The following is a 27,071-nucleotide window of genomic DNA, read 5'->3' as shown; positions in this document are numbered from 1 at the left end:
GTTGATGGGTGCAGCACACCAACATGGCACAAGTATACATATGTAACAAACCTGCACGTTATGCACATGTACCCTAGAACTTAAAGTATAATAATAATAAAAAATAAATAAATTAATTAATTAATTAAAAAAAAAGATCTCAACGTATATTTCAGAGGCATACAATTCAACTCATAATAGCCTCAACATGAAATTTTAATAACTTAGATATATTCTTTGTTGGTTTATGTACTGCATTTATATCTGTCTGTGCTTTATACATAGGAAGGGTAAGTATAAAGCTTGCTCTTTTTATTCAATGCAGAGTTAAGGATGACTAAAAATATTTAGGTAAAAGCTAACTTAAGACACTGAAAGCTAGTAAAACTCACTTGAATTTTTAACTGTACTTATTGGGTGTGGCACACAGACTGTAAGGTGACTCCCAACTATCCCACTCTTATGTAAGACTACACTGGGATGGCCCCCAATTCTGACAAAATCTCCCAGTGGCCATGTCTGTTGCAAATCTCTTTGTTCAGGTAACATGCTTCTATCTGTGTGTTGTGTGTAACATGCTTCTATCTGATAGAATATGGCCAAAGTGATGCACTGTCACCCCCTTGAGTATGTTAGGTTGTATAAGATCTATCACACTAGAGTTTTTCTTGCAACTTCTGGCCTTAAAGAAGCAAGGAGCCGTGTTGAAAACTGCCTGTGAGAAGGCCCACGTGGCAAGGAACTGAGGGAAGCCCCTAGAAGTTGAAGGCCTCAGTCCTACAACCACAAAGACCTGAATTCTACCAACAACCTGAGTGAACTTAGAATGAACACTTCCCCAGTCAAACCCCCAGATAAGAACACAGCCCACCTGACACCTTGAGTGGAGCTTGGTGAGACCTTGAAGCAGAGAACCCAGCTAAGCCATACCTGAATTACAAATGGACAGAAACTGTGAAGTAATTAATATGTGTTGTTTTCAGCCACTAAGTTTGTGGTAATTTGTTATTCAGCAATAGAAAAGGAATACACTTAGTAAGATTGCAAAACCATACAAAAATAAAGTCCTCCATTGTTTTGTAGAACTTATTTGTTTTTAAAGGTGTACAACTTGGTGGTTTTTTAAATATTATTTTGGTTTTAATTGACAAATAACAATTGTATATATTTATGTGGTATAATGTGATGTTCTTATACATGTATATACAGTGAAATGATCAAATCAGGCTAATTAACATATCCATCACCTCACATACTTATCACTTCTTTGTGGTAAGAACTTTTAAAATCTACTTTTTTAGCTATTTTGAAGTATGCATTAACTATAATCACCATGCTGTGCAATAGATCATCAGAACCTATTCCCCGTGTCTAACTACAACTTTATAGGCTTTGACCAGCATCTCCCATTTCCTTGTCCAACTCCCCACCACCCCAGACCCTGGTAACCACATTCTATTCTTTACTTCTTTGAGTTTGACTTTTTTGGATTCCACATATAAGCGAGATTCCACATATAAGCAAGATCATGCAGTATTTGTCTTTCTGTACCTGGCTTATTTCACACCATAATATCCATGGTGTCATAAGTGACAGAATTTTCTGATTTTTAAAGGATAAATAGTGTTCCACTGTGTGTGTGTGTGTGTGTGTGTGTGTGTATAATCACGTTTTTATTCATTTATACATTGATAGGCACTTCAGTTGTTTCTATATTTTGGCTATCATGAATAACACTGCAATTTTGTAGAACTTCTCTTGGAGACATTTTGTGTATCTGCCATGAACTCAATGTCAGTGTGGCTTGTGTGATACCTAAGAACACATGACAAGAGCAATTAACTAGTAAGGAATAAGATTTTATTGGGTAGGATTGAGCATTGACAAACCAACCATTGTAACATCTAAGATATTCCCATACTCCAAAAACCAATTGTCACCTTTTATGGAAAATAGTAACTTCACTGAGAATGCATGCCTCAGTGTTTACTCTGGGAGAGGTGAATGAGTGGCCTTTCACACCATAGAAGACCTGGTATTGGAGGGAGCTGCCTCCATATGCAGGTCACTCCATATGCACTCTGTATGCAGTATGTTGGTTATCAACGTACTGTCCTTAGCAGGGGCCATATCCCTGATTCTGAGACAATTAGAAAAATCTGACCCAAATTATATTTTGTATATTCTCATTTAATAAAAATATATTCATATATTTATTTAAAATATGTTTATTTAGTGCCTAATATATTGCAGGCCATCCTCATGCCCCAATGCAGAAGGAAAGCGCCATTCTCCTATTTGTACACTGATACCCTCCCCTTCACCTCACATGGCACCTAGCATTGTAATTTTTATATGACTGGTGCCATCACATGATGCTGAAATAAAACTATCATATTGAGATCCCACCTTGACCTATAACCAGACCCTCAGAGCATCTTGAGCCAAGACAGAGAACATGAGAGATGATTCCACGTTTCTTTCCAGGAACTTCAGATGAAGAGTTCCAGGTGAACCAGCCTCAGACTTTAGTGTCAGTCAATCCTGGAGATGTCCTAACCCTGGCCTGCAATATGTCTGCTCTGTCCCCAGAAGGGCCTGTCTTGTGGTTCAAGAGCACTGGGCCAGGACAACAATTAATCTATAGTTTCAATGGAAGCCACTTCCCCAGAGTAACTCCGGTGGAAAACACAATGGTCGATCAAACTGACTATTCCATTCGCATCCGTGACGTGTTGCCAGAGGATGCTGGCACCTACTACTGTGTGAAGTTAAGGGTAGGACACCCTGACATGGAGTTTTTCTCTGGTCCAGGCACCATCGTGTATGTGAATGGTGAGCACAGCCTGATGCACTTTATTCCCTGGGTTTATGAAGATGACTCTTTAAAATCCTTCACCGTGTACCAAATCATCACTACATACTGAATGCTGTGCTCCTTTATCCACAAACTACCCTGTAGACTAGGTTTCTACCAATGGCCTTTCTAGTAAGCCATTCTGGACAACCTGTGCCAAATATTGAATCAAGCTATGTTGACAAGCCACATCCTTCCCTGATGCCAACCCCACCAGAACCCATGACATAGGAGACACTTAAAAATAAAAAGATACTGGGTATGCAAAGTGCAACTACATGTGTGCACTGCATGGCCTAAATGGTAAGAAAACTGGGCCCTAGAAGGCTGACTGACTTCTAAGGTTCTAGGAAGAAACCTGGGCCCAGGTATATGCATTGCGTATATTATGACTTATTTCATGACCCCAAACTTCCAGTCACAGATGCTAGCAGCCACATCTTAGCTTCTGATCGAATATCAACATAGGTGAAGTTTTCCCCAAAATGCCCAGTATCTCCTGGGCCAAAACAAAGGGCTCTTCAGGCAGGTAGACTCTCTACATGCCTCCATGATCCCACTCACCTTCCCATTACCAACTAGAATGTGATTGGGGCCTGATAGCAAGTACCTGAGTGGTCAGCACAGTCCAGTCTGAGATCACATTCCCATTCCCCATACAAGTCAATGAGTGGATGTGATCTCCTACCATGGCCTGGCACTGTTGGGGAATTCTCAGACCAGAAGGAGGGGTCTTGTGTATCGATCTCTCCAAAGTCTTTTTTGCAGAAAGCCTTCCCAGAGGGGTTGAGTCATTTCCTGACACTTGAGTTTTCCCAGGTCTGTCCTGAGACTTCCACGCCCAGCCCCACTGTTCTTTCATTCCAAGTATTTTTATTCCCAGGATAACCAGTAATTCCTTCTCCTCACCACCCCTGAATTAACGTCATGAAATACAGTGATATTAGGTGTCCCTCTATTCTTCCAGGAGAACTGACCTTCCCAGTAATGTTTCCCTTGAATCCAGACACATTCCATAATGCCCAAATGGCAATGGAAAATCCACAAGTTTCCCTTAAGTTACATAATGTCAATGCAGACTGCTTTCCCACACTACCTCCTGGCCTTGCCAACCAGGAGTTCCCTTTCTCTCTAACCTGCTCCTTAGGCAGTCTGTGGTTTTGACAACCAAGCTTAATAGGAGAGATTATCACCAGGACCTGACACATTGTAGGGTAGTGATGATGACTGTGTCGGAGGGTAAAGGGTGGCCGGTTAGAACCTCCAAAACTGTAGAGGGCCCTTGAGGTTCTAATCTCTTTTTGTTAAGGAAAGGAAACCCTCTCCCTTCTTTCTCTTGAAGAGATAAGCAGTGGAACTATATGCTGTTGCCATGACCACCTCATTCTTTAATTGTTTTAACTTCTCCACATCTCTCAGCATGAACTTCTCTACAAATTCAGAGAATAATCACCCTTCAGAGGAGAGAGGAAGGCCAATCCCAAACTCAGTGGAGATGTGGGGTTGAGGGACAGGACTTGAACCCAGTTCCAAATGTACCGAGTGACTCTAGGCAATTAGATGGATAGGGGAACTAGTCTTTCTCCATGAACATTACCCATTGATAATTCCCCCTTCTCCCTCCCTGTCCTCCCGTTACCGTGGTTGAGGGCTGAGGAATGGAACTGAGGAGGAATACATCTGGTCCTCTGGACTAACTCCCCTCCTTCAGCACTCTGGGGAGAAGCTGCCTCCATGTGCAAAGGCCTCTCTTTACTCAGTGCATGGGCATTTATGCATGTCGTTGAAAGAATTAATGAATGAGGCCCAACCATGACCTGTACCCATGCTTAAGCCAGAGAAGGGGAAATGAGAAATGATTTTCAGTTTCTTTCCAGGAGCCACACATATGTTCCATGTGCAACAAACAGAGATGTCGCAGACTGTATCAACTGGGGAGTCAATCATCTTGAGTTGCAGTGTACCAGATACCTTACCAAATGGACCTGTCTTGTGGTTCAAGGGAACAGGGCCAAACCGGAAATTAATCTACAATTTCAAACAAGGTCACTTTCCCAGAGTAAAAGAGATTGGAGACACCAACAAGCCTGGCAACACAGACTTTTCCATCCGCATCCATGAAATCTCTCTTGCTGATGCTGGCACCTATTATTGCGTGAAGTTCATAAAAGGGAAAGCTACCGAGGAGTACCAATCAGGTCAGGGCACTCAGGTGTTTGTTACAGGTCAGTATGTCTCCTATATCTCATACCCCCTGGAGTATAATATCATCTCAGCAGTTACGTCTTCTATTCATTCAACAATTGCTATGTGCCAAATATTATTGAAGGTACAACATACATTTGATCTTTTTAATTCTCTCAGCAAACTGTGAGTTAGGTATTTTACAGGAAGAAAAAAAGACTCAAAAGGTTGAGTGCTGAGTGATGAGAGCTATTTTGGTTGATTTCTCAATATTCAATCCACCCCCTATGACTAACCTAAGCCAACTAGTATAATTCCATGTTCCCTGCTAGAGGTTTACTCAAATATGGGATGAACTTGGCCAGTTTGGGTCTATCAGAGAAAAATACAGGCTTGCAGAGAAATCTGGTAATCTAAAGCAATTCTTCCCCTTCTTGGCTGGAAACAAGCAATTGTGTTGCTCCAGGTTCTTTAAGCAGGCATCTTATGACTATGAGGGGAATAAGGTTGAGAAAAAGTCTAGATGAATGCAGATATGTAACCAGTGTAGATTTGACAATATGCACAACCATACTGCTCCTTGTTCCAATCTCACCTCTGGACTTCTAATAATGTGAAAGAAAACATCTCCTTGCTAAGCCAATTTGCTTAAATCAACAATGTCCTAAGGGCTACAAGAATAATAAAGGTCCCACATCCCACAATGTGTTGTAGTGTGTTGAACTGCAAGTACAAATCTATGTTTCCTGCATCCAAAGCCTTTTTCTTAGTGTTTTGCTACTTGTGGTGCCGTGTGAACTTTGGGCAATATCCAGCCTGAGAAATTATTAAATTGGTCATACAATAATGCTAACATTTATTGGGCATCTACTATATTCCAAACATTTCATCTATATTATCTACATAGCAACATTTGAATTGCTGGATGCTTGTACTCACTGTACAGATGAGGAACCTAACTTAGGGAGATTTCAGGAGTGTACATAGTAGAGAATAAAGAGGTGGGGCTGTCTGGACCCAGTCCAGTATGCTCTATATTAGTGAAGAACATTTACTTACAAGAGAGAATATCAAATGCATTAATTTCAACCAAAAATATGAGTTGATTGATTTTGTACCTGCAGAGAATTCTGGGTTACTCACAGTATTCAAGGCAGAACTTTTGGAACCAGGGACTAAAGCATTGGATTTAGGGCTTAGTGTTACCAAGATTACGGCTCTCTGACATTGTCTAATCTCTTCATGGCTTTGTTCTTTCCTGCTGCATAAAAACCTTCAGTATACGATAGTGAAAATAAATGCAGAAAGTGTTGATATTCATTCCCCCATCTTACAACCGATGTGGAAAGAGAACTTTTTCCTACCAACCTTCACAAATGAGTTCTAGGGAACTATCCATATTAGCCTTTTGTATGCCTTGTTGTCAACATTTTATTCTTTGTTGCTAGGGAGATGAGATGCCATGAGAGATAAGCAGTCAACCCAATGGAACAAATGCTAAGCAGGTTGAAAATAAAATATGTTCATCCACCACATGGTCCACACCCTACCTTATCAGATGAGGAAGTTGAGCCTCTGAAAGGCTAATGGGCTTGTCTTCCAGGCTATGGGTACTGGAACCCCAGTAGACTCTTCTCAGAACCCTTTGGGTTTATGGCTTTGCCTTCTTCTTAATAAGAAGTCTCTAGTTAGAGTGGAGGTGTAGGAGTGCATGACAGCTGTTTAGAGGGAGAATACTGTGAATGAGTTCAATATCCTTATTAACATTCAAATGTTCTGAGTCAGAAATGTACCAAACTTATGCCATTTCTTAATAAATAAAAAAGTTTATATATATTTTTAAAATACTTAGCTATGTATTAGTTTCTTGTAGTTGGTGTAACTAATGGATACAAATTTGACAGCTTAAAACAACTGAAATAGACCCTTATGGGTGGCATAACAGCACAAGAAGTTCCAAGGGCCCACTCCATGGAAACTGGTGAAAATCATTTTTAAAAAATATTTAGAGTCTCTGGAAATAGTATTAAGGGCATATCATAAATGAAGAAATAATTTTTAAACTACTAAAACTGGGGAAGAAAAGTAAAAGCCTGATATTTGAACCAAAACCTCCCTTTTCCTTGTCAAAGTCTACACCCCATGGCAAAGAAGAGGAATCAACTGTACCAAAATAATCCATCCAGTCACTCAACAACTGAACAAGCAGATGACAATAACAAGCCTTGGTGGTTGTGAGGGAGATCAATATCCAGAGTTTCTACAATATATTATGTAAAATGTCCAGTTTCAAAAAAAGTGAGACATGCAATAGAACAGAAAAATATGACACATATACCAAAAACAAACCAAAAAAGAAGGTATCAGAAACTGCTTGTTATGACCACCAGATGTCAAACTTAACAGGCAAAGCCTTTGATGTAACCATTACAAATATATTCAAAGAAACGTGATTAAACAAACCATGATTAAATAAGTACAGGAAAGTAAGATGATAATGTTGCATCAAATAAGATATATCAATAAAGAGATAGAAATTATTAAAAAGAACCAAATGGAAATTTTCTTATTCAAAAGTATAACAATTGAAAGAAAAATTGCCCTAGAGGGAATTAACAGTAGATTTTAAGAAGGAGATTTAGCAAATTTGAAATAGATTAATGTAAATTATGGAATCTGAAGAACAGAGAAAAATTAAATGAAAATAACATTTAAAAAATGAACAGAGCCTCAGAGAAACATAGGCCATCATTAAGCACACCACATACATGTAATAGGGATAGCAGAAGGAGAAGAGAAAGAGAAAACAGCAGAAAAAATATTCAAAGAAAGAATAGTTGAAAATTTCCCAAGTTTATTTATTTAGCTGAACTGAAGATTGAAAAAGGAAACTCAAATTACTAGAATCAGAAATGAAAGAAGGAATATTATAAGTAACCTTACAGAAATAAAAAGAAATATTAAAGAATACTATGAAAAAACGTGTGCCTATAAACTAGGTTTATATGATGAAAAAGACAAATTCCTAGAAGACACAAAAATTACCAAAACTGGCCCAAAAATAATAGAGCATTTCAAGATACCTATAACAACAAAATAGATTAAATTGGTAACAAAAAATTACCCTGATATCAAAACCAGACAAAGATATCACAAGAAAAAAACACAGACCAAATATATCTTATGTATATGGACACAAAAATCCCTTAAGAAAATACTAGTAAACTGAAACCAGCAACATAAAAAAAGCATTATTCATGTTGACCAAGTGGGATTTATCCCACAAATACAAGGTTGGTTTAACATCTGAATGTCAATTAATTTAATACAACACAATATCAATAAAATAAAAAAGAAAACCACATAATCCTCACAAGATGATAAAAAGAATTTGGTAAAATCTAAAATTCTTCTATTTAAAAAAGTACTAGACAAACTAGGAATAGTAGGGAACTTTATCAACCTGATAAAGCACACGGATGCAAAACCCACAGCTAACATCATATTTAGCAAACCCACAGCCAATGTCATAATTAATGAGGATGGTTAGAAGCTGTCCCTATTAGATGAAGAACAAGACAAGGATGTCTCCTGTCACCATTTCTACTCAACATTGTACCAAAATTTTTAGTCAGGACAATTAAGTAATAAAAACAATCCAAATTGGAAAGGATGAAGTTAAACTATCTCTATTCACAAATGACATGTTCTTGTATATAGAAAATCCTAAGGAACCCACTAAAAAACTGTTCAAACTACTGAGCAAGTTCAGCAAGCTTGAGAATACAGTTCAATATACAAAAATCTATTACATTTCCACACACTTGTAATGAACACTAAAAATAAAAATACATTTAACAAAAGAAGTGCAAATTTATACTCTGAAAACTATCAAAAAAAGTTGAAAGAAATGAAAGAAGATGTAAATAAATTGAGAATTTTCCCATTTTCATGGACTGGAAGATTTAAAATTGTTAAGATGGCATTATTCTCCCAAATTGGTCTACAGATCCAACAAAATCCTTATCAGAATCCCAACCTACTTTTTTGTAGATATTGACAAGCTGATCTTAACATTCATGTGGAAATATGAAGGACCCAGAAAAGCCAAAACAATCCTGAAAAATAAAGTAAGATAACACAGGTTTTTCTTTCAAACCTTACTACTGGCTGGGCGCAATGGCTCACACCAATAATCCCACCACTTTGGGAGGCTGAGATGGGAGGATCACTTGAGGACAGGAGGTTGAGGCCATCCTGGTGAACATAGTGAAATCTCATCTCTAAAAATAAATAAATAAAATAAAAATAAAAGCTTACTACAAATCCACAGCAATCAAGGTAATATGGTACTGGAACAGGATAGACCTATAGACCAATGAAAAAGAGAGAGTCCAGAAACAAGCCCATGTATCTGTGGTCGTGGTCAACTGATTTTCAACAAGTGTGATTATGAGGAAAGAAGCATCTTTTCAACAAATAATGCTGAAACAACTGGATAGCCACACACAGAAAACAATGAAGTTGAACCCCTACTTCACACAATATACAAAAATTAACTCAAAATGGTTTGAAAGCCTAAAAATACCTATAAAGCTCTTATAATAAAACATAGGGATAAATCTTAATGACATCAGATTTTGCATTGGCTTCTTAACCATAATATCAAAAGCATGAGAAACAAAAGAAAAAATAGATATATTGGACTTCTTAAAAATTAAAACCTTTTATGCTTCAAAGGACACTATCAAGAAAGTAAAAAGATAACCCAAAGAATGGGAAAAATATTTGCAAAGTACATATCTGATAAAGGCCTTGAATTTAGAATACATAAAGAATGTCTCCAAAGCAGATATTCAAATTGCCAATAAGCACATCAAAAGAAACTCAGCATAATTAGTCCTCAGGGAAATGCAAATCAAAACTATAATGAGATAAAACTTTGCACTAATAAGGATAGCTAAAATCAAAAATCAAATTATAACAAATGTTTATGAGAATGTAGAGGAATTGTAAACCTCATACACTGCAAGTGGGAATGCAAAATGAAGCCACTTTGGAAAATAGATAGGCAGTTCCTAAAACAGTCAAACATAAATTACTATATGACCCAGCAATTCCATTCCTAGGTATTTACTCAAGAGAAATGAAAACATATGTTCACATAAAAATTTGTGCACAAATGTTTATAACAGCACTCACACTATCTGAAAGATGGAAACAATCCAAACATCTATCAATTGATGAATGGAAAAGCAAGATATGATCTATACATACAGTGGTTTATTATTAAACTATGAAGAGGAATGACCTACTAATAATACATGCAACAACATGGATAAACCTTGAAATCATATGCTAAGTTAAAGAATAAAATAACAAAAGATCACTTATTCTCTCTAGATTCTTCCTCTCTGTGCAGAGCATCTCTGAAAGAAAGACAGCAGCCCCAGTCAGGGGCATATAGATAAAACTCCCATCTCCCTGGGACAGAGCACCTGCGGGAAGGGGCAGCTGTGGGTGCAGCTTCAGTAGACTTAAACATTCCTGCCTGCCAGCTCTGAAGAGAGCAGTGGATCTCCCAGCACAGTGCTTGAGCTCTGCTAAGGGACAGACTGCCTCCTCAAGTGGGTCATTGACCCCCATGCCTCCTTATGGGGAGACACTTCCCAGCAGGGGTCGACAGACACCTCATACAGGAGATTTCTGGCTGACATCTGGCAGGTGCCCCTTTGGGATGAAGCTTCCAAAGGAAGGAGCAGGCAGCAATCTTTGCTGTGCTGCAGCCTCCACTGGTGACACTCAGGAAAACAGGATCTGGAGTGGACCTCCAGCAAACTCCAGCAGACCTGCAGAAGAGTGCCCTGACTGTCAAAAGGAAAACTAACAAACAGAAAGCAATAGCATCAACATCAACAAACAGGATGAGCATGCAAAAAATCCCATCAGAAGGTCACCAACATCAAAGATCAAGGTAGATAAATCCATGAAAATGAGGAAAAGCCAGTGCAAAAAGGCTGAAAATTCCAAAAACCAGAATGCCTCTTCTCCTCCAAAGGATGACATCTCCTCACCAGCAAGGGAACAAAACTGGATGGAGAATGAGTTTGACAAATTGACAGAAGTAGGCTTCAGAAGGTAGGTAATAACAAACTACTTGAAGCTAAAGGAGCATGCTCTAACCCAATGCAAGAAAGCTAAGAACCTTGATAAAAGGTTACAGGAACTGCTAACTAGAATAACCAGTTTAGAGAAGAACACAAATGACCTGACGGAGCTGAAAAACACAACACAAGAACTTCATGAAGCATACAGAAGTATCAAGAGCCAAATCTATCAACCAGAAGAAAGGATATCAGACATTGAAGACAAACTTAATGAAATAAAGTGTGAAGACAAAATTAAAGAAAAAAGAGCAAAAAGGAATGAACAAAGCTTCCAAGAAATATGGGGCTATGTGGAAAAGACCAAACCTACGTTTGATTGGTGTACCTAAAGTGATGGGGAGAATGGAACCAAGTTGGAAAATACCCTTCAGGATACTATCCAGGAGACTTCCCCAACCTAGCAAGACAGGCCAACATTCAAATTCAGGAAATACAGAGAATGCCACAAAGATACTCCTCGAGAAGAACAACCCCAAGACATATAATCATCAGATTCACCAAGGTTGAAATGAAGGAAAAAATGTTAAGGGCAGCCAGACAGAAAGATTGGGTTACCCAAAAAGAGAAGCCCATTAGACTAACAGCAGATCTCTCTTCAGAAACCCTACAAGCCAGAAGAGAGTGAGGACCAACATTCAACATTCTTGAAAAGAATTTTCAACCCAGAATTTCATATCCAGTCCAAAAAAAAGCTTCATAAGTGAAGGATAAATAAAATCCTTTACAGACAAGCAAATGCTAAGTGATTTTGTCACCACCAGGCCTGCCTTACAAGAGCTCCTGAAGGAAGCACTAAATATAGAAAGGAAAAACTAGTACCAGACACTGTAAAAACATGCCAAAATGTAAAATCCATCAACACTATGGAGAAACTGCATCTACTAATGGACAACATAACCAGCTAACATCATAATGACAGGATCAAATTCACACATAACAATATTAACCTTAAATGTAAATGGGCTAAATGACCCAATTAAAAGACACAGACTGACAAATTGGATAAGGAGTCAAGACCTATGGGTGTGTTGTATTCAGGAGACCCATCACACAGGCACAGACACACATAGGCTCAAAATAAAGGGATGGAGAAAGATCTACCAAGCAAATGGAAAGAACAAAAAGCAGTGGTTGCAATCCTAGTCTCCGATAAAACAGACTTTAAACCAACAAAGATCAAAAAAGACAAAGAAGGGCATTACATAATGGTAAAGGCATCAATGCAACGAAAAGAGCTAACTATCCTAAATATATACGCCCTCAATACAGGAGCACCCAGATTCATAAAGCAAGTTATTAGAGACCTACAAAGACACTTAGACTCCCACACAATAATAGTGGGAGACTTTAATACCCCACTGTCAATATTTGATAGATCAATGAGACAGAAAATTAACAAGGATATTTAGGACTTGAACTCAGCTCTGGACCAAGCAGACCTAACAGACATCTACAGAACTCTCCACCCCAAATCAACAGAATATACATTCTTCTCAGCACCATATCTCACTTATTCTAAAATTGACCACATAATTGGAAGTAAAACACTGCTAAGCAAATGCAAAAGAATGGAAATCATAACAGTCTCTCAGACCACAGTGCAATCAAATTAGAACTCAGGATTAAGAAACTCACTCAAAACTGCACAACTACATGGAAACTGAACAACCTGCTCCTGAATGACTACTGGGTAAATAATGAAATTAAGGCAGAAATAAATAAGTTTTTGAAACCAATGAGAACAAAGACACAATGTACCAGAATCTCTGGGACACATTTAAAAAAGTGTTTAGAGGGAAATTTATAGCACTAATGCCCACAGGAGACAACGGGAAAGATCTAAAATTGACACCCTAAAATCACAGAAGAACTAGAGAAGCAAGAGCAAACAAATTCAAAAGATAGCCGAGGACAAGAAATAACTAAGATCAGAGCAGAACTGAAGGAAATAGAGGTATGAAACACCCTTCAAAAAATCAATGAATCAAGGAGCTGGCTTTTTGAAAACACTAACAAAACAAATAGACTAGATTAATAAAGAAGAAAAGAAAGAAGAATCAGATAGACACAATAAAAAATGAAGAAGGGGATATCACCCTGATCCCACAGAAATACAAACTACCATCAGAGAATACTATAAACACCTCCATGCAAATAAGCTAGAAAATCTAGAAGAAATGGATAAATTCCTGGACACTTACACCATCCCAACGCTAAACCAGGAAGAAGTTGAATCTCTGAAAAGACAAATAACAAGTTCTGAAATTGAGGCAGTAATAGCCTACCAACCAAAAAAAGCCAATGACCAGATGGATTCACAGCTGAATTCTACCAGAGGTACAAGAGGAGCAGATACCATTCCTTCTAAAACTATTCCAAGCAATAGAAAAAGAGGGACTCCTCCCTAACTCATTTTATGAGGCCAGCATCATCCTGATACCAAAACCTGGCAGAGACACAACAAAAAAAAAAATTTCAGTTCAGTATCCCTGGTGAACATTGATGCAAAAATCCTCAATAAAATACTGGCTAACCGAATGCAGCAGCACATTAAAAAGCTTATCCACCATGATCAAGTCAGCTTCATCCCTGGGATGCAAGGCTGGTTCAACGTATGGAAATCAATAAACGTAATCCATCATATAAATAGAACCAATGACAAAAACCACATGATTATCTCAATAGACGCAGAAAAGGCCTTTGATAAAATTCAACACTGCTTCATGCTAAAAACACTCAATAAACTAGGTATTAATGAAATGTATCTCAAAATAATACGAGCTGTTTATGACACAGTCAGTATCATACTGAATGGACAAAAGCTGGAAGCATTCCCTTTGAAAACCAGAGCAAGACAGGGATGCCCTCTCTCTCTCACTACTTCTATTCAACATAGTATTGGAAGTACAGGCTGGGGCAATCAGGCAAGAGAAAGAAATAAAGCGTACTCAGATAGGAAGTTTCTGTTTACAGATGACATGATTGTATGTTTAGAAAACCCCATCATCTCAGCCCCCAAACTCCTTAAGCTGATAAGCAACTTCAACAAAATCTCAGGATACAAAATCAATGTGCAGAAATCACAAGCATTCCTATATGCCATAATTCAACAATCAGTCAAATCATGAGTGAACTCTCATTCACAATTGCTACTAAGAGAATAAAATACCTAGGAATACAACTTACAAGGGATGTGAAAGACCTCTTCGAGGAGAACTACAAACCACTGCTCAAGGAAATAGGAGAGAGGACACAAACAAAGAACATTCCACTCTCATGGTTAGGAATAATCAATATCGTGAAAATGACCATACTGCCCAAAGTAATTTATAGAATCAATACTATTCCCATTGAGCTACCATTTACTTTTTTCACAGAATTTTAAAAAATGACTTTAAATTTCATATGGAACCAAAAAACAGCTCGTATAGCCAAGACAATCCTAAGCAAAAAGAACAAAGCTAGAGGCATCATGCTACCTGACTTTAAACTGTACTACAATGCTACAGTAACCAAAACAGCATGGTACTGATACCAAAACAGATATATAGACCAATGGAACAGAACTGAGGCCTCAGAAATAACACCACACATCTACAACCATCTGATCTTTGACAAACCTGACAAAAATAAGCAATGGGGAAAGGATTCCTTATTTAATAAATGGTATTGGGAAAACTGGCTAGCCATATGCAGAAAACTAAAACTGGACCCCTTCCTTACCCCTTATACAAAAATTAACTCAATATGAATTAAAGATGTAAATGTAAGACCTAAAACTGTAACAACCCTAGAAGAAAACCTAGGCAATGCCATTCAGGACAAAGGCATGGGCAAAGACTTTATGACTAAAACACCAAAAGCAATTGCAACAAATGCCAAAGTTGACAAATGGGATCTAATTAAACTAAAGAGTTTCTGCATAGCAAAAGAAACTATTATCAGAGTGAAGAGGCAAACTACAGAACGGGAGAAAAATTTTGCAATCTATCCGTCTGGCAAAGGGCTAACATCCAGAATCTACAAGGACATAAACAAATGTACAAGAAAAAAACAAGCAATCCCATCAAAAAGTGAGCAAAGGATATGAACAGACACTTTTCAAAAGAAGACATTTGTACAACCAACAAACAAATGAAAAACAGCTCATCATCGCGGGTCATTAGAGAAATGCAAATCAAAGCCACAATGAGATACCATCTCAGGCCGGTTAGAATGGTGATCATTAAAAAGTCAGGAAACAACAGAGACTGGAGAGGATGTGGAGAAATAGAAACGCTTTTGCACTGCTTGTGGGAGTGTAAATTAGTTCAACCATTGTGGAATACAGTGCGGTGATTCCTCAAGGATCTAGAACTACAATACTATTTGACCCAACAATCCCATTACTGGGTATATACCCAAAGGATTATAAATCATTCTGCTATAAAGACACATGTATATGTACATTTATTGCAGCAGTATTCACAATAGCAAAGACTTGGAACCAACCCAAATGCCCATTAATGATAGACTAGATAAAGAAAATGTGGCATATATATACCGTGGAATACTATGCAGCCATAGAAAAGAATGAGTTCGTGTCCTTTCCAGGGACATGAATGAAGCTAAAACCATCATTCTCAGCAAACTAACACAGGAACAAAAAAAAACAAACACCACATATTCTCACTTATAAGTGAGAGTTGAACAATGGGAACATATGGGCATAGGGAGGAGAACATCACACACCAGGGCCTGTTGGGTGGTGGGGGACAAGAGGAGAGACAGCATTAGGAGAAATACCCAATGTAGATGACGGGTTGATGGGTGCAGCAAACCACCATGGCACATGTATAACTATGTAACAAACCTGCAGGTTCTGCACATATATCCCAGAACTTAAAGTATAATAAAAAAATCACTTTTTAAAAATAATTCCATTTATATGACATACTCAGAATAGGCAAATCTATAGAGACAGAAAGTAGATTAAAGACAGAACATTTCTTATGATTTGGGGGATAGTGGAAAGATGGGGAAAATGGAGGTTATTACATGAAAGGCATGGAGTTTTTTTTGAGATGATAAAAATGTTCAAAATGACTGTGGTTATGGTTGCACATATCTACAAACAAATATCTGCAAATATTGAATTGTACATTTTAAATGTGCGAATTGTATGGTATGTGAATTACATCGCAATAAAGTTGTTTAAAAACCAGATTTAGTCTCTCACAGTTCTAGAGGCCAGAAGTCTGAAATCAATATCTCTGGACTGAAATCAAGGCATCAGCAGAGCTGCTCCTTCTGGAGATTCTAAGAGAGAGCATATTCCCTTTCTCTTTTGGCTTCTGGTTGCTGCCAGCATCACTGGCCTGTCAGCAGCATAGCTTAAATCTTCAACGCCAGTGTCTTTAAATCTCTCTGTGTTCCATTTTCACATTGCCTTCTCACAATTATGGTACCAGATTATTAACCAATCTGTATTAGTCATCTAACAAATTACCTAAACTTAAGTGATTTCAAACAACAAACACTTATCGTCTCACGTTGTCTGTGAGTCAGGATTGTAGACATGGTTTAGGTTGAGAGACCTTGGTTTAAGGTCTCTTGTAAGGCCGCAATCAAGGTGTCTACCAATAGTGCAATAATCCAAAGGCTCAACTGGAGAAGAATCCACTTCAAGTTTACTGCCATGTTTATTGGCAGGCCTCAGATCCTTGCGGGCAACTGGTTGAAGACATCAGATATCTGCTACATGGGCTTCTCCATAGGACAGCTCACAACATGGCAGCTGCTTCTCCTCAAGAAGCAGGAGAGAGGGGAAGAAGAAGATACAAGTCACAATTTCTTTATAAGCTAATTTCAGAAGTGACAACCTGTTAGTTTTACTTTTTCATTAGAAGTGAGTCACTAGATCCAGGGGAGGGGATTACATAGTGGTGTGAATGCCAGGAGCTGGAGATCATCTTAAAGGTTGACTACCACAGCCACTCTCTCAGTAACTAGGACGACATGCAGACAAAATGTCAGTAAGGATACAAAAGATTTGATCAATGTGATTAACAAATTTGATGTAATTGAGCACTGCACCCAACAACTGAAAAACACATATCTTTTTCAAGCCCATGTGAAATATTAACTAAAATTAATCATGTGCTTGGTCAAGAAGCAAGTCTCAACAAATTTTGAAATATCAAAATTACATAAGTATGTGTTCTGATCATTGTGGAATTAAACTATAAATATTTACAAAAAGATAATTAGAAAATCCTCATATGTTAAGAAAATGGGGAATGATCTAAATAACTGATTTATCAAAAAGAAATTATCACGGATACTAGAAAATATTTTGGACTAAATAATAATTAAAATACTGCACACTAAACTTGAGGCATGTAGTTACTGCTGTACTTGGAATTTATAGCCTTAAATCCCTATGTCAGAAAAATAAAAATGATTGAAACCCAGTAATAAAAGCATCCATTACAACAATTTAATAAAACAGTGACAAAGGTTTGATTTTAGTGTGGTCAAAATTTCAACCTTTTCCTTTATGGTTATAGCTTTCAGTGCTTGTTTAAGAAATCTTTCCTTAATCCTTTAAATCCTGAAGACAGACTCTTACATAGCTTCCTATAGTTAAGCTTTATCGTTTTGCCTTTCACATTTAGTCTGAATCCCCATATTTGTGATATGAGATTTTATTTTTCCCCATATGAATATCTAATTGTTCCAACTTCATTTATTTTAAAAATTTCCCTTTTCTTCACTGCTCTGCAGTGCAAACTTGTCAAAAATTAAGCATTCATATGATGGATCTGATTTGGGGCTCTCTAATTTTTTCCATGTTTTCTTTGTTCGTTCCTTCAAACACCACTATCTTGATAACTACAGCTCTGTAATAAGTTTTAGTACTTGGTAGAACAAGTCATCCCACCTTATTCTTTTTGGTTATGCTTGGCCGTTTTCATTTCCATGAAAAGTTTAGAATATCTTTGTCAAGTTCAGCACACACTCACATATGCACACACACATAATTTATGGGATTTTAATTGTGATTACACTGACTTCTTATCAACTGGGAATAATTCAAATGTTTGTATCTTCATATATGCCTACGCATACATTTCTTTATTTTTACAATATTATTTTCTATCAATGAACATGGTATGTCTTTTCATTCATTAAATCCTTTATAATGTCATTCAATAAAGTTTTGTCGTTTTTACTATAGACATGGTACACCTCTTATCAGATTGATTCCTCCACGCTTTATATTTTTAATATTATTATAAATGAGATCATTTAAAAATGTTTTTAATTTTCTAATGTTTGTTAAAATTGAATTTACATCAATTTTGTACCTAGCAAACTTGTTAAATTCTCATACTATTTCAAAAAATTTGTCTATAGATTCTTTTGACCTTTCTTAAGGCACAGTGGTATCATGTAGTAATAATAACAGTTTAACGTGTTTCATCCTAATCTTTATATGTTTTATATTCCTTTATGACTTCTTAAGCAAACTAGAATCTCTGATAAAAGATTGGATTTAATTTCTGGTGGCAAACCAGATTACACCAACTTGATTTCAAAGCTTTCAATGTTTTACCTTTGATTACAATGTTTGTTGTATTTTTAAAATTAGGATGAACCATATATTGCCTGTATTATATCATTTTTCATATAATAAAAATAGCAATTGCATATGGTTCAATCTAATGGATTATCTCTATCAGATTAATTCACCTCTATTCTTAGTTTACAAATAATTTCTAAACATAAATATTAACATTTAATGTTTTTCCTGCATCTATTGAAATGGTAATATGGTTCTACTGTCTTTCAATTTGGAAATGTGATGAATAACATTATTTGATATTCTTTTTTATTTTTATTTTTATCTTTTTGAGACCATGTCTTGCTTTTTCACCCAGGCTGGAGTGCAGCAGTGCAATCTCAGCTCACTGCAGCCTTGACCTCCTGAGCTCAAGGGGTCCTCCCACCTCAGCCTCCCCAGCAGCTGGAACTACATGCCCATGCCACCACACCTGGCTAATTTTTGCATTTTTTGTAGAGATGTGGTTTTGCCATGTTTCCCAGTCTGATTTTCTAATATTAATTCAACTTTTTATTCCTGAAATAAAACCACTCTGGTGATAGTGTGTTATTCAGTTTGCTGAAGTTTGTCTGGGATTTTTGAACGTATATTCAGAAGTAAGATAATAATCTATGTGTTTTCTTTATATTATTCTTGTTGGAATTTTGTTGTTGAAGTTATGCTATCTTCAAAAAATGAGTTGGGAAGTCTATCTCCTTTTTCTATTTTTAAGAAAAGATTACATAAGATAAAATTTATTCATTACATAAATGTTTGGCAGATCTTTCCAGTGAAGTCATCTAGATCTAGAATTTTCATTACAGGAAAATTTTTTAAATTACTGATTCAGTTTCTTTAATAATTTTGATACTGCCCAGGTTTCTTATTTCTTCTTATTCACTTTTGATAAGCTACATTTTTCCAGATAGTTTTTCACTTTTTCTAAATTTTATATTTTATATTGGCAAAAGCTATTCAATATATCCAATGTTTATCATTTTAATGCCTGCAAGATTTATAGTAACGCCCCTTTTGCACATCTGTGATTTTATCTCTCTCTCTCTCTCTCAATATTTTATTTCCTCTCTTCATTTTCACCAGAAAATTATATGTTTTCAAAGAAGCAACTTTTGGTTTTGTTGATCCTCTATATTTTATGCTTGCTTTTTGTTTCATTCACATTATCTTATATGTATTACTTCCTTTCCTCTCCTATTTACTGATTGCTTTTAAGTTTTGTTTATGTTTCTCGTCGTGTATAATTTGACCCTTATTATAGTTACCTTTATAAATCTTTAAAGTCAACTTTACAAATCTCAATGAGTTGTGTTTTTAGGATCTTGTCTTAAAGTTCTTTTCCACCTCAGAGACATATAGATATTCCCTTATTTTTTCCTTCTTATAGTTTTATTAAATTTTAGATTTAAGAATTTAATCTGTTTGGAATTTATTCTGTGTTCAGTCAAATATAATAATTTAAAAATTTTTATTCATTTGGTTTTCTAATCTATCAGTTTTTTAGTCAGCAAATAGATTCACTTAAGTTTTTTGTATCAGTTTACATTATATTTTTTCTTTCTTCTCAATTATTGTTTATTCATCACTTTTTGTTTCATTGCTTAGGCCAGAATCTCCAGTACATCATTGAATAGATACAATGAGAGTAGGTATCCTGTTGTTGCTGACTAAAGAACATTCTTGTAAAGTTGCACATTAAAGATATTTTGTTTTAGGATTTTTGGTAGATAAGCATTAGGCTAAGAACACTTCCTTCTATTCCTTGTTGTCTAAACCTTATTAAATAAGAATGGGTAAGTAGGAGTAATCAATACCAAGAGTGAGAAAGATATAGGAATATGGCTCCTGAACAGAGAAACAGTGTCACCTGAGTCAAGATCACAGGCTGTGTGGTCAGATAAACCTGTTTTCCGGTCCAGGCTTTGCAAGTTGCTAGTATTTTTTATTTTACCTCTACCAGCTTCAATTTCCTTATCTATAAAATGGACATTATCATACCTAATCACGGACTTGTCAGAATTAAAATTTTATAAGGCACATAGAATACTTTATAGCTTACCAACACTAATTGTTTATTCATCTTCCTTCTTGTAGCTCCACCCTCTCTCCCTGTGGTAATAGGCCCCTTGGAGAGGGCCTTGCTCGGGCAGACTGTGAATTTTAGCTGCATGTCCTACGGCTTCTATCCCAGAAATGTCACCCTGAAGTGGTTCAAAAATGGGAAGAAACTCTCATCCCTCCAGACCCACGTGGTTCAGTTAAAGAACAGCAATGCCTACAAAATCGTCAGTACCACGGAGGTAGTCCCAGCTCTAGATGACCTAAACTCTCATGTTACCTGCAGTGTGTACCACCGGAGCTTGCATTACCCTCTTCATGGGAAAGCTGATTTGTCTGAGACCATAATAGGTAGGTAACACCACATGTACCCGGCTTTCACGTGTCTTTGGAGCATAGTTCTTCCCAAATTTGCTCCAGGGAATAGGCTTAAATAATAACAGGTCATTCCAACTACCGAACATCTACTATGTGCTAGGCACAGCAACATGCTAAGTAGGTGCTAAGTAAATGGCCACCAAGCAATAAGCAGATGGATCTGATTGTTTCATGACATCTGAGCATGTGTTCTATGCTATTTCAGTTCCACCCAAGGTGTCCATTCTTCAGCACCCTGCCTCAAATAACAAGATGAATGTCACCTGCCAGGCAGAGAAGTTCTATCCCCAGGACATGCAACTGACCTGGCTGAAAGATGGAAGTGTCTCCCAGAGAGATGAGACCCTGACCCCGACCAAGGGCAAAGATGGACTGTACAGCATGCAGAGCTCCATCCTGGTGGAAAACAGTGACCATGAGGAGGACACTATGCTCACCTGCCAGGTGGAACAAGACGGATGGCAGAAGATCACTGTAAAAATGACATTTTGGGCCTCTGCTCACCTGGATAGGTCTCAGTTGTAGCCAATAGCAAGGCCTCCATGATTTATTTAAGGAGGCTCCTTCATCTTTCCATAAAACGTTCTTTTTCAGATTTATAAAAGTTTAAATTATAAAAGCAAAGCCCCCTCTCTTTCTCATTCTCTTGCTGACTCACACACTCTCACTCTCTCCTTCTCCCTCACACACAGAAGTGCATGGGCACACACACACACAACGCAAAATCGTATAGGTATTTATCCAAAACTAAATCTCTATTAGGAATCAAGTACACCCAATCCAACTCCCTAGAGAGATCTCTTATATATTATTTATTGCCCTTTCTTTTAAGGTCTCAAACAGGATTTCAGGTACTAGGATTTTAAGGTACAAGGTCATAAGAGGACTAGATAATGTCTGAAACTCCTGCCAAGACAGGGAGCCTATGTTTCCTTGAATGATCTTAATGGTTTCTTGCCAGGAGATTTTTTTAGTGTTTTTATCATTTTCTGATTAAACCCAGGTCCTTCCTGGTGCTGAGCAGAGCAGCCTTGAAATTCTCTCAATAGGAACACATCTACGTTCCACTTACTGTCAGTGTAGACACATCCTTCTGTGCCCTGATATGGTGGTGTTCTCCCAGGCTCCAGGCTCTGGATGTCCCGGGTGTCTGGATCTCCTGCCCTTTCTTGATTCAGAGGGGCAGCAAGGATGAGCACAGTGTTTGACAAACATGAGTTTGATTCTCACTACCTTGTGATCCTGGAAAGTTTCTAAAATCTCTGAGCCTTGATTTTCTCAGCAACATAGAAATCATAATACCCATCTCATAGGACTATGCTGAGTGCTAACAAGGTAATACAAGGTAGTTAAATGGTTGGAGCTGCCTCCTTTTTCCTAGACAAGGCCTAGCCCAGCAGTGTGAGATGCGTGTGTTCTCACCTGGGCTCCTGTCTCAGGTATTTGTGCTGGCAAGGCATAGTGCAATGGGAACCGTTGTCTAAGATGGGCCCTGGGAGCCTCAGATGGGAAAGTGAAAGTCCTGGAGGATGGACCCCCTTGTGGCCTCTGATGATACTTGTTGCCCACCCTTCCTTTTGTGACTCTCCTCCTAGGCCACAAGGTGCTGCTGGTGATGGAGTCTTCACCCTCCATTCTACAGGAAGTAGATGGCCTAACTGTAAATTGAGGGGAGGTCCAGGGAGGCAGGACAAGGTTGTGGCCACAGCCTGGTCTGGGATCAGGCTAAAGTTAGGGAAGAAGTCATTCCAAGAAGAGCCCACAAGGACACATGGTGCCCAGGTTCATCTGGCGGCAAGAGAGGAGCACATCACTCTTACTTCCCCAGGAATTTCCTGGAATACATTAAGAAGCTCCATCTCAGATGTGGTGATGGGGGAAGAGGGACTTGATCAAGCATTTGCAAAAGATGTCTTCAGGAAAGCAGAGGGGATTAGGACCCAAGGAGGAGGCAATGTCTCATCTCACAAGGCTAGATATCAACTCTTTGTCCTCCAGCAACATCCATCCAAGGGAGCATCCAAAATTAAGGGTAGAACCCAGTCCTGACCAAGTGGAGATCAAGGATGAGGTAGCTGTGAGGCTACTACTGTGGTTTAGTTAATCAGTGTCAGGCTCCCAGGGTTTCCAGGGATGGGGGAGCCCCAAAAAGGGGAAAAAAGAAAGGGCAACTGTGAGATCCCTGAACAGATAGGGATCCTGTGGCATTAATGCCTCTGGGGAGAGCTAGATCAGAGATCAAACATCTGGGGTCACTGTGAACACTTACCATGAATCCACTGGCTATTCCCTCCTGGGTACAAAACACCTGTTGAGCATTCTCAGTGGGAAAGAGAGTTGAGCCAACCTCTGTTCTCATTGAGGTGTGTGCTCTAGCAAGTAAGGAAGACTTCCAACATAAACATTTGATTACAATTCTTACAAGGTACTAAGGGCACTCTCAGTTTATCTACAAAAAGGAGGAGAAGGGAGTGGTCATCTGAAGTTCAGGGAAGAAAGAGCAGCATCTTGGGAGTGAAAGGGCTAGCAGCTGAGGCTGGCAAAGCATTTGGAGCCAGATCAGTCAGGAACAAGAGAAAAATCTTTCATTTTCCCTAAGAACAGTGGGAAGCCACTACCAGAGAGAAGCATGGTCAGATTTCTCTAAATTTCTAAAAGTATCACTCTGACTACAGCGTAAGGAAAAGACTGAAATAGAGAAAGAGTAAGGGAGGCAAAATGGTAGCCTGTCCAAGCCAGAGATGACAGTGGAGAGAAAGATGCAGGAGGATTTAAGATCACTATGCACTGAAGGTTTTTGTCCCCTCCAAATTCATATGTTAAATCCTAATGCCCAATATGACAGTGTTAGGAGGAAGGCTGTTGTTGGGAGGTGATTCAGTCATCAGGGTAGAGTCATGAATGGGATTAGTGTCCTTATAAAAGAGGCCCCAGAGAGCTCTCTTGCCCCTTCCACCATGTGAGAACACAGTGAGAAGCTGTCTATGAACCTGGAAGTGGGCCCTCACCAACCACCAAATCTGCCGGCTTCTGGGTCTTAGACCTGCCAGGCTTCAGATACGTGAGAAATAAATTCATGTTGCTTAGAAGCCACCCAGTCTATGGTATTCTCTTATAGTGGTCCGAACAGACTAAAGATGTATTTAGATTAAAGGATATTGGGAATGGGAGGAGTTATCAAAATCAAAAATGACACCAAGGTTTTTTGGTTTAACAATCAAATCCCATCTCAATGTATGACATACACTGAGATGAGGACACAGAAAAAAGAGCTGATGGTATGTGAGTGATGACTATGCTCTGTAGTTGCTTAGCAGACAGCAGGGCATAGGCTTGTGAATGGCTTGCCCACTTCCATGCAAATACCACCTAAGTCCAAGATTCTGACCCACTGTTCCTTCTGGCCCCAAAGCCTGCCTTTTAATCCCCGTATTCAGTGGTTCCTGCCAACAAGGAACGGCAAGTCCAGTGAAGGAGGCAGAAGCTAATGAGTGGTGGTAAGGAAAATGTTGCCAAGGGTGCTGTCTAGTTACTACTGCTGCATGGCAAAACACCCCAAAACACAAGGTCAAAAAAACAGGCATTTTATTATGATCAATGACACTATGGGTAAGGAATTCAGACAGGGTACGAGAATGACTTGTCTCTGCTATATGTTGCCTGGGGTCTCAGTTAGGAAACTCACCTGGGGATGATTCAACTGCTGGGTCATCTGGAAGCTTCTTCTTTTACATGTCTGATGATTGATAATGGATATTGGCTGCATCTTAGCTGGGATGTCAGCTAGAACTCTTACATGTGTCCCTGCAATGTGATCTCTTCATGCGTGCTAGTTTGTGCTTCCTCATAGCATGGTGGCAAGGTTCCAAAAATGAGCATCCCAAGAGAGCCAGGTACAGGGAATTATTATGGTCTAGCCTCAGAAGTCACATCACATAGCTTCTGTTACAGTCACAGGCCTGCCCAGACTCAGCGGGAGGTAACATATGCCTACATCTCCATGGGAAGAGTGTCAAAGAGCATGAGGGAAGAGGGACCTTGTTGAAATCAGCTCTGGAGAATAGAATTGTCATCAGGAAGACAGAGATTAGAGTTAGAACAATGAGTGCTAAATGGAACACTCTGACCAGTTCCTTGTCAAGAAATCCCTCTCAGAAAAAATGTTTAACAAGCTAGAATAAGGTGTCGAGGGGAGAGGGACACTCATCATGCTACAGAGTAATCAAATCCCATCGCTGGTTGGCCCCTTTCATTCCACCCCTTCACATCACCAACATCCGGTCAGCCACTGGCAAGGAGGCAGGGGTCGGGAGCAGTGGGGAAACTAAGTCACAGGAGGCAGTGTCTGGCACTGGGCCCACAGAAGTGATGAGCTCATGGCTAGAGGCTCTGGATGTGATTTCATGTGCAGGTGGCTACTGCTCAGAAGGAGGAGAGGAGATGCATTCTTGGTGTGAGCATTTCTACAGCTCCTCCACTCCCTTCTCCCAAGAGATGGCCCCAGACTAGGGACAGACAAAAGAGATACCCCTCCTCCTCCCAGCTGTGTTTCTGCATGTCACTGTTCCTACAGTATGAGCACCGTAAGGCCCTGCACCTCCCGCTTAACACACACAGGTTTCTTCCCTTTCCTCTAAAACAGAAGCTATCCTCCTCCTCCCAAGATCTAACTCCTTGCTCACTCAAAGCCACTTCCCCTGTAAGTGTACTTTGAAGAGCCAAAGCCTCCCATCAGATGTGGCTTCAGGCTCATTTTCACAACTGACACCTCTGGAGTGGGGAAAAACAGGGACCCACACCTGTGAAGCCCCATTCCCAGGAGCCCTCCTCCTGACTAGCTGCACAGCTCATCTGAGCCCAGGTCTTGGACCATCACAGGAGGCTGGACACACCTTTCTCTATGACAGACCCTGTTCCTGGGCTCCTGGATGAGGAAGGGTCACCAGCACACCTGACACAAAGTGAGGGGCCCAAAAGGCAGAGTCTTGGTACTAAGGGTGTCTGCCAGGCCCCCTCCAAGCACCTTGGGACCCTTATATCAGTAACTTCTTAGCTTTTGTCTGATTCCTATCTCATAATCTAGAAACTGCAACTGTCAAAATCCCACAGCCCTTTCCTCCCATCATAGTAACTTCCTCTTACATCATGGAAGATATAGTTCTGCTTCTCTCAGCAGAGCAGAATCCAGGACCTCCCCAAAACAGACCTACAGGCAGAGCAGGCTCCAGGGTCCACCACGATGCCCGTCCCTGCCTCTCGGCCCTGCCTGAGAGAAACAACAGAAACGATTTCATCCATCCCTGCTGCTGCCTCTGGCTGCTGGGACTCACAGGGGAGTGCCCCCACCCTCAGGTACCATGGTGCAGGGATGCGCTCCTGAGTTTGGCGGCCGTATCATTTGGCCACCTGCAGTGGGGCAGATGAATCTCTGTTGTTCTAGGGCCTCTTTCTTTGCTGCCCCTTCCTCTTTAAGACACTTCCCTAAACAGTTTGTTTTATAACATGTGTCTCCAAAACAAATCCCTCCAGAATTCTTATCGCTTGGAGGGGTTGCTTTCTCTCCTATCCAGGCATTTCCCCGTGACAGGGGTGCCCAGTCCCTCTCACTTCCTACACCCCTGACACCCTGTGAAGGTTCCACGACCCCATAGGCCTGACCTGCAGAACCTGATGCCATCCTGAGGGAAGAAGTAGAGGAGCAGCGTTTGACTCCTCCGTCCCCAGGAGGGAGGCAGGGGTGCTGTCATTAAGATGAATACACATAGATGGATAGGTGATTAATAGATTAGATAGATAGATAGATAGATAACAAGTACTACACATACAATGTGGAACTATTAGAAAA

The 27,071-nt window shown here is 39.1% G+C and overlaps 1 protein-coding gene across 1 annotated transcript in view; it reads left to right on the top strand.

Annotated features, from left to right (window-relative positions):
• The window catches only part of SIRPD (signal regulatory protein delta), a 46,952-nt gene that overhangs the window by 1,437 nt on the left and 18,444 nt on the right, over nt 1-27,071 (top strand). The window contains exons 2-3 of the mRNA XM_025398145.1: nt 4,714-5,061; nt 26,403-26,578. Of these exons, the coding sequence (XP_025253930.1) occupies nt 4,714-5,061; nt 26,403-26,578 (524 nt within the window). The remainder of the gene's footprint in view (nt 1-4,713; nt 5,062-26,402; nt 26,579-27,071) is intronic.

The sequence above is a fragment of the Theropithecus gelada genome, chromosome 10, assembly GCF_003255815.1.
Source record: "Theropithecus gelada isolate Dixy chromosome 10, Tgel_1.0, whole genome shotgun sequence".
NCBI classification, from domain to species: Eukaryota; Metazoa; Chordata; class Mammalia; order Primates; family Cercopithecidae; genus Theropithecus; species Theropithecus gelada.
The sequence above is the reverse complement of the archived record's forward strand: the minus strand, read 5'-3'. Positions and strand labels throughout refer to the sequence as shown.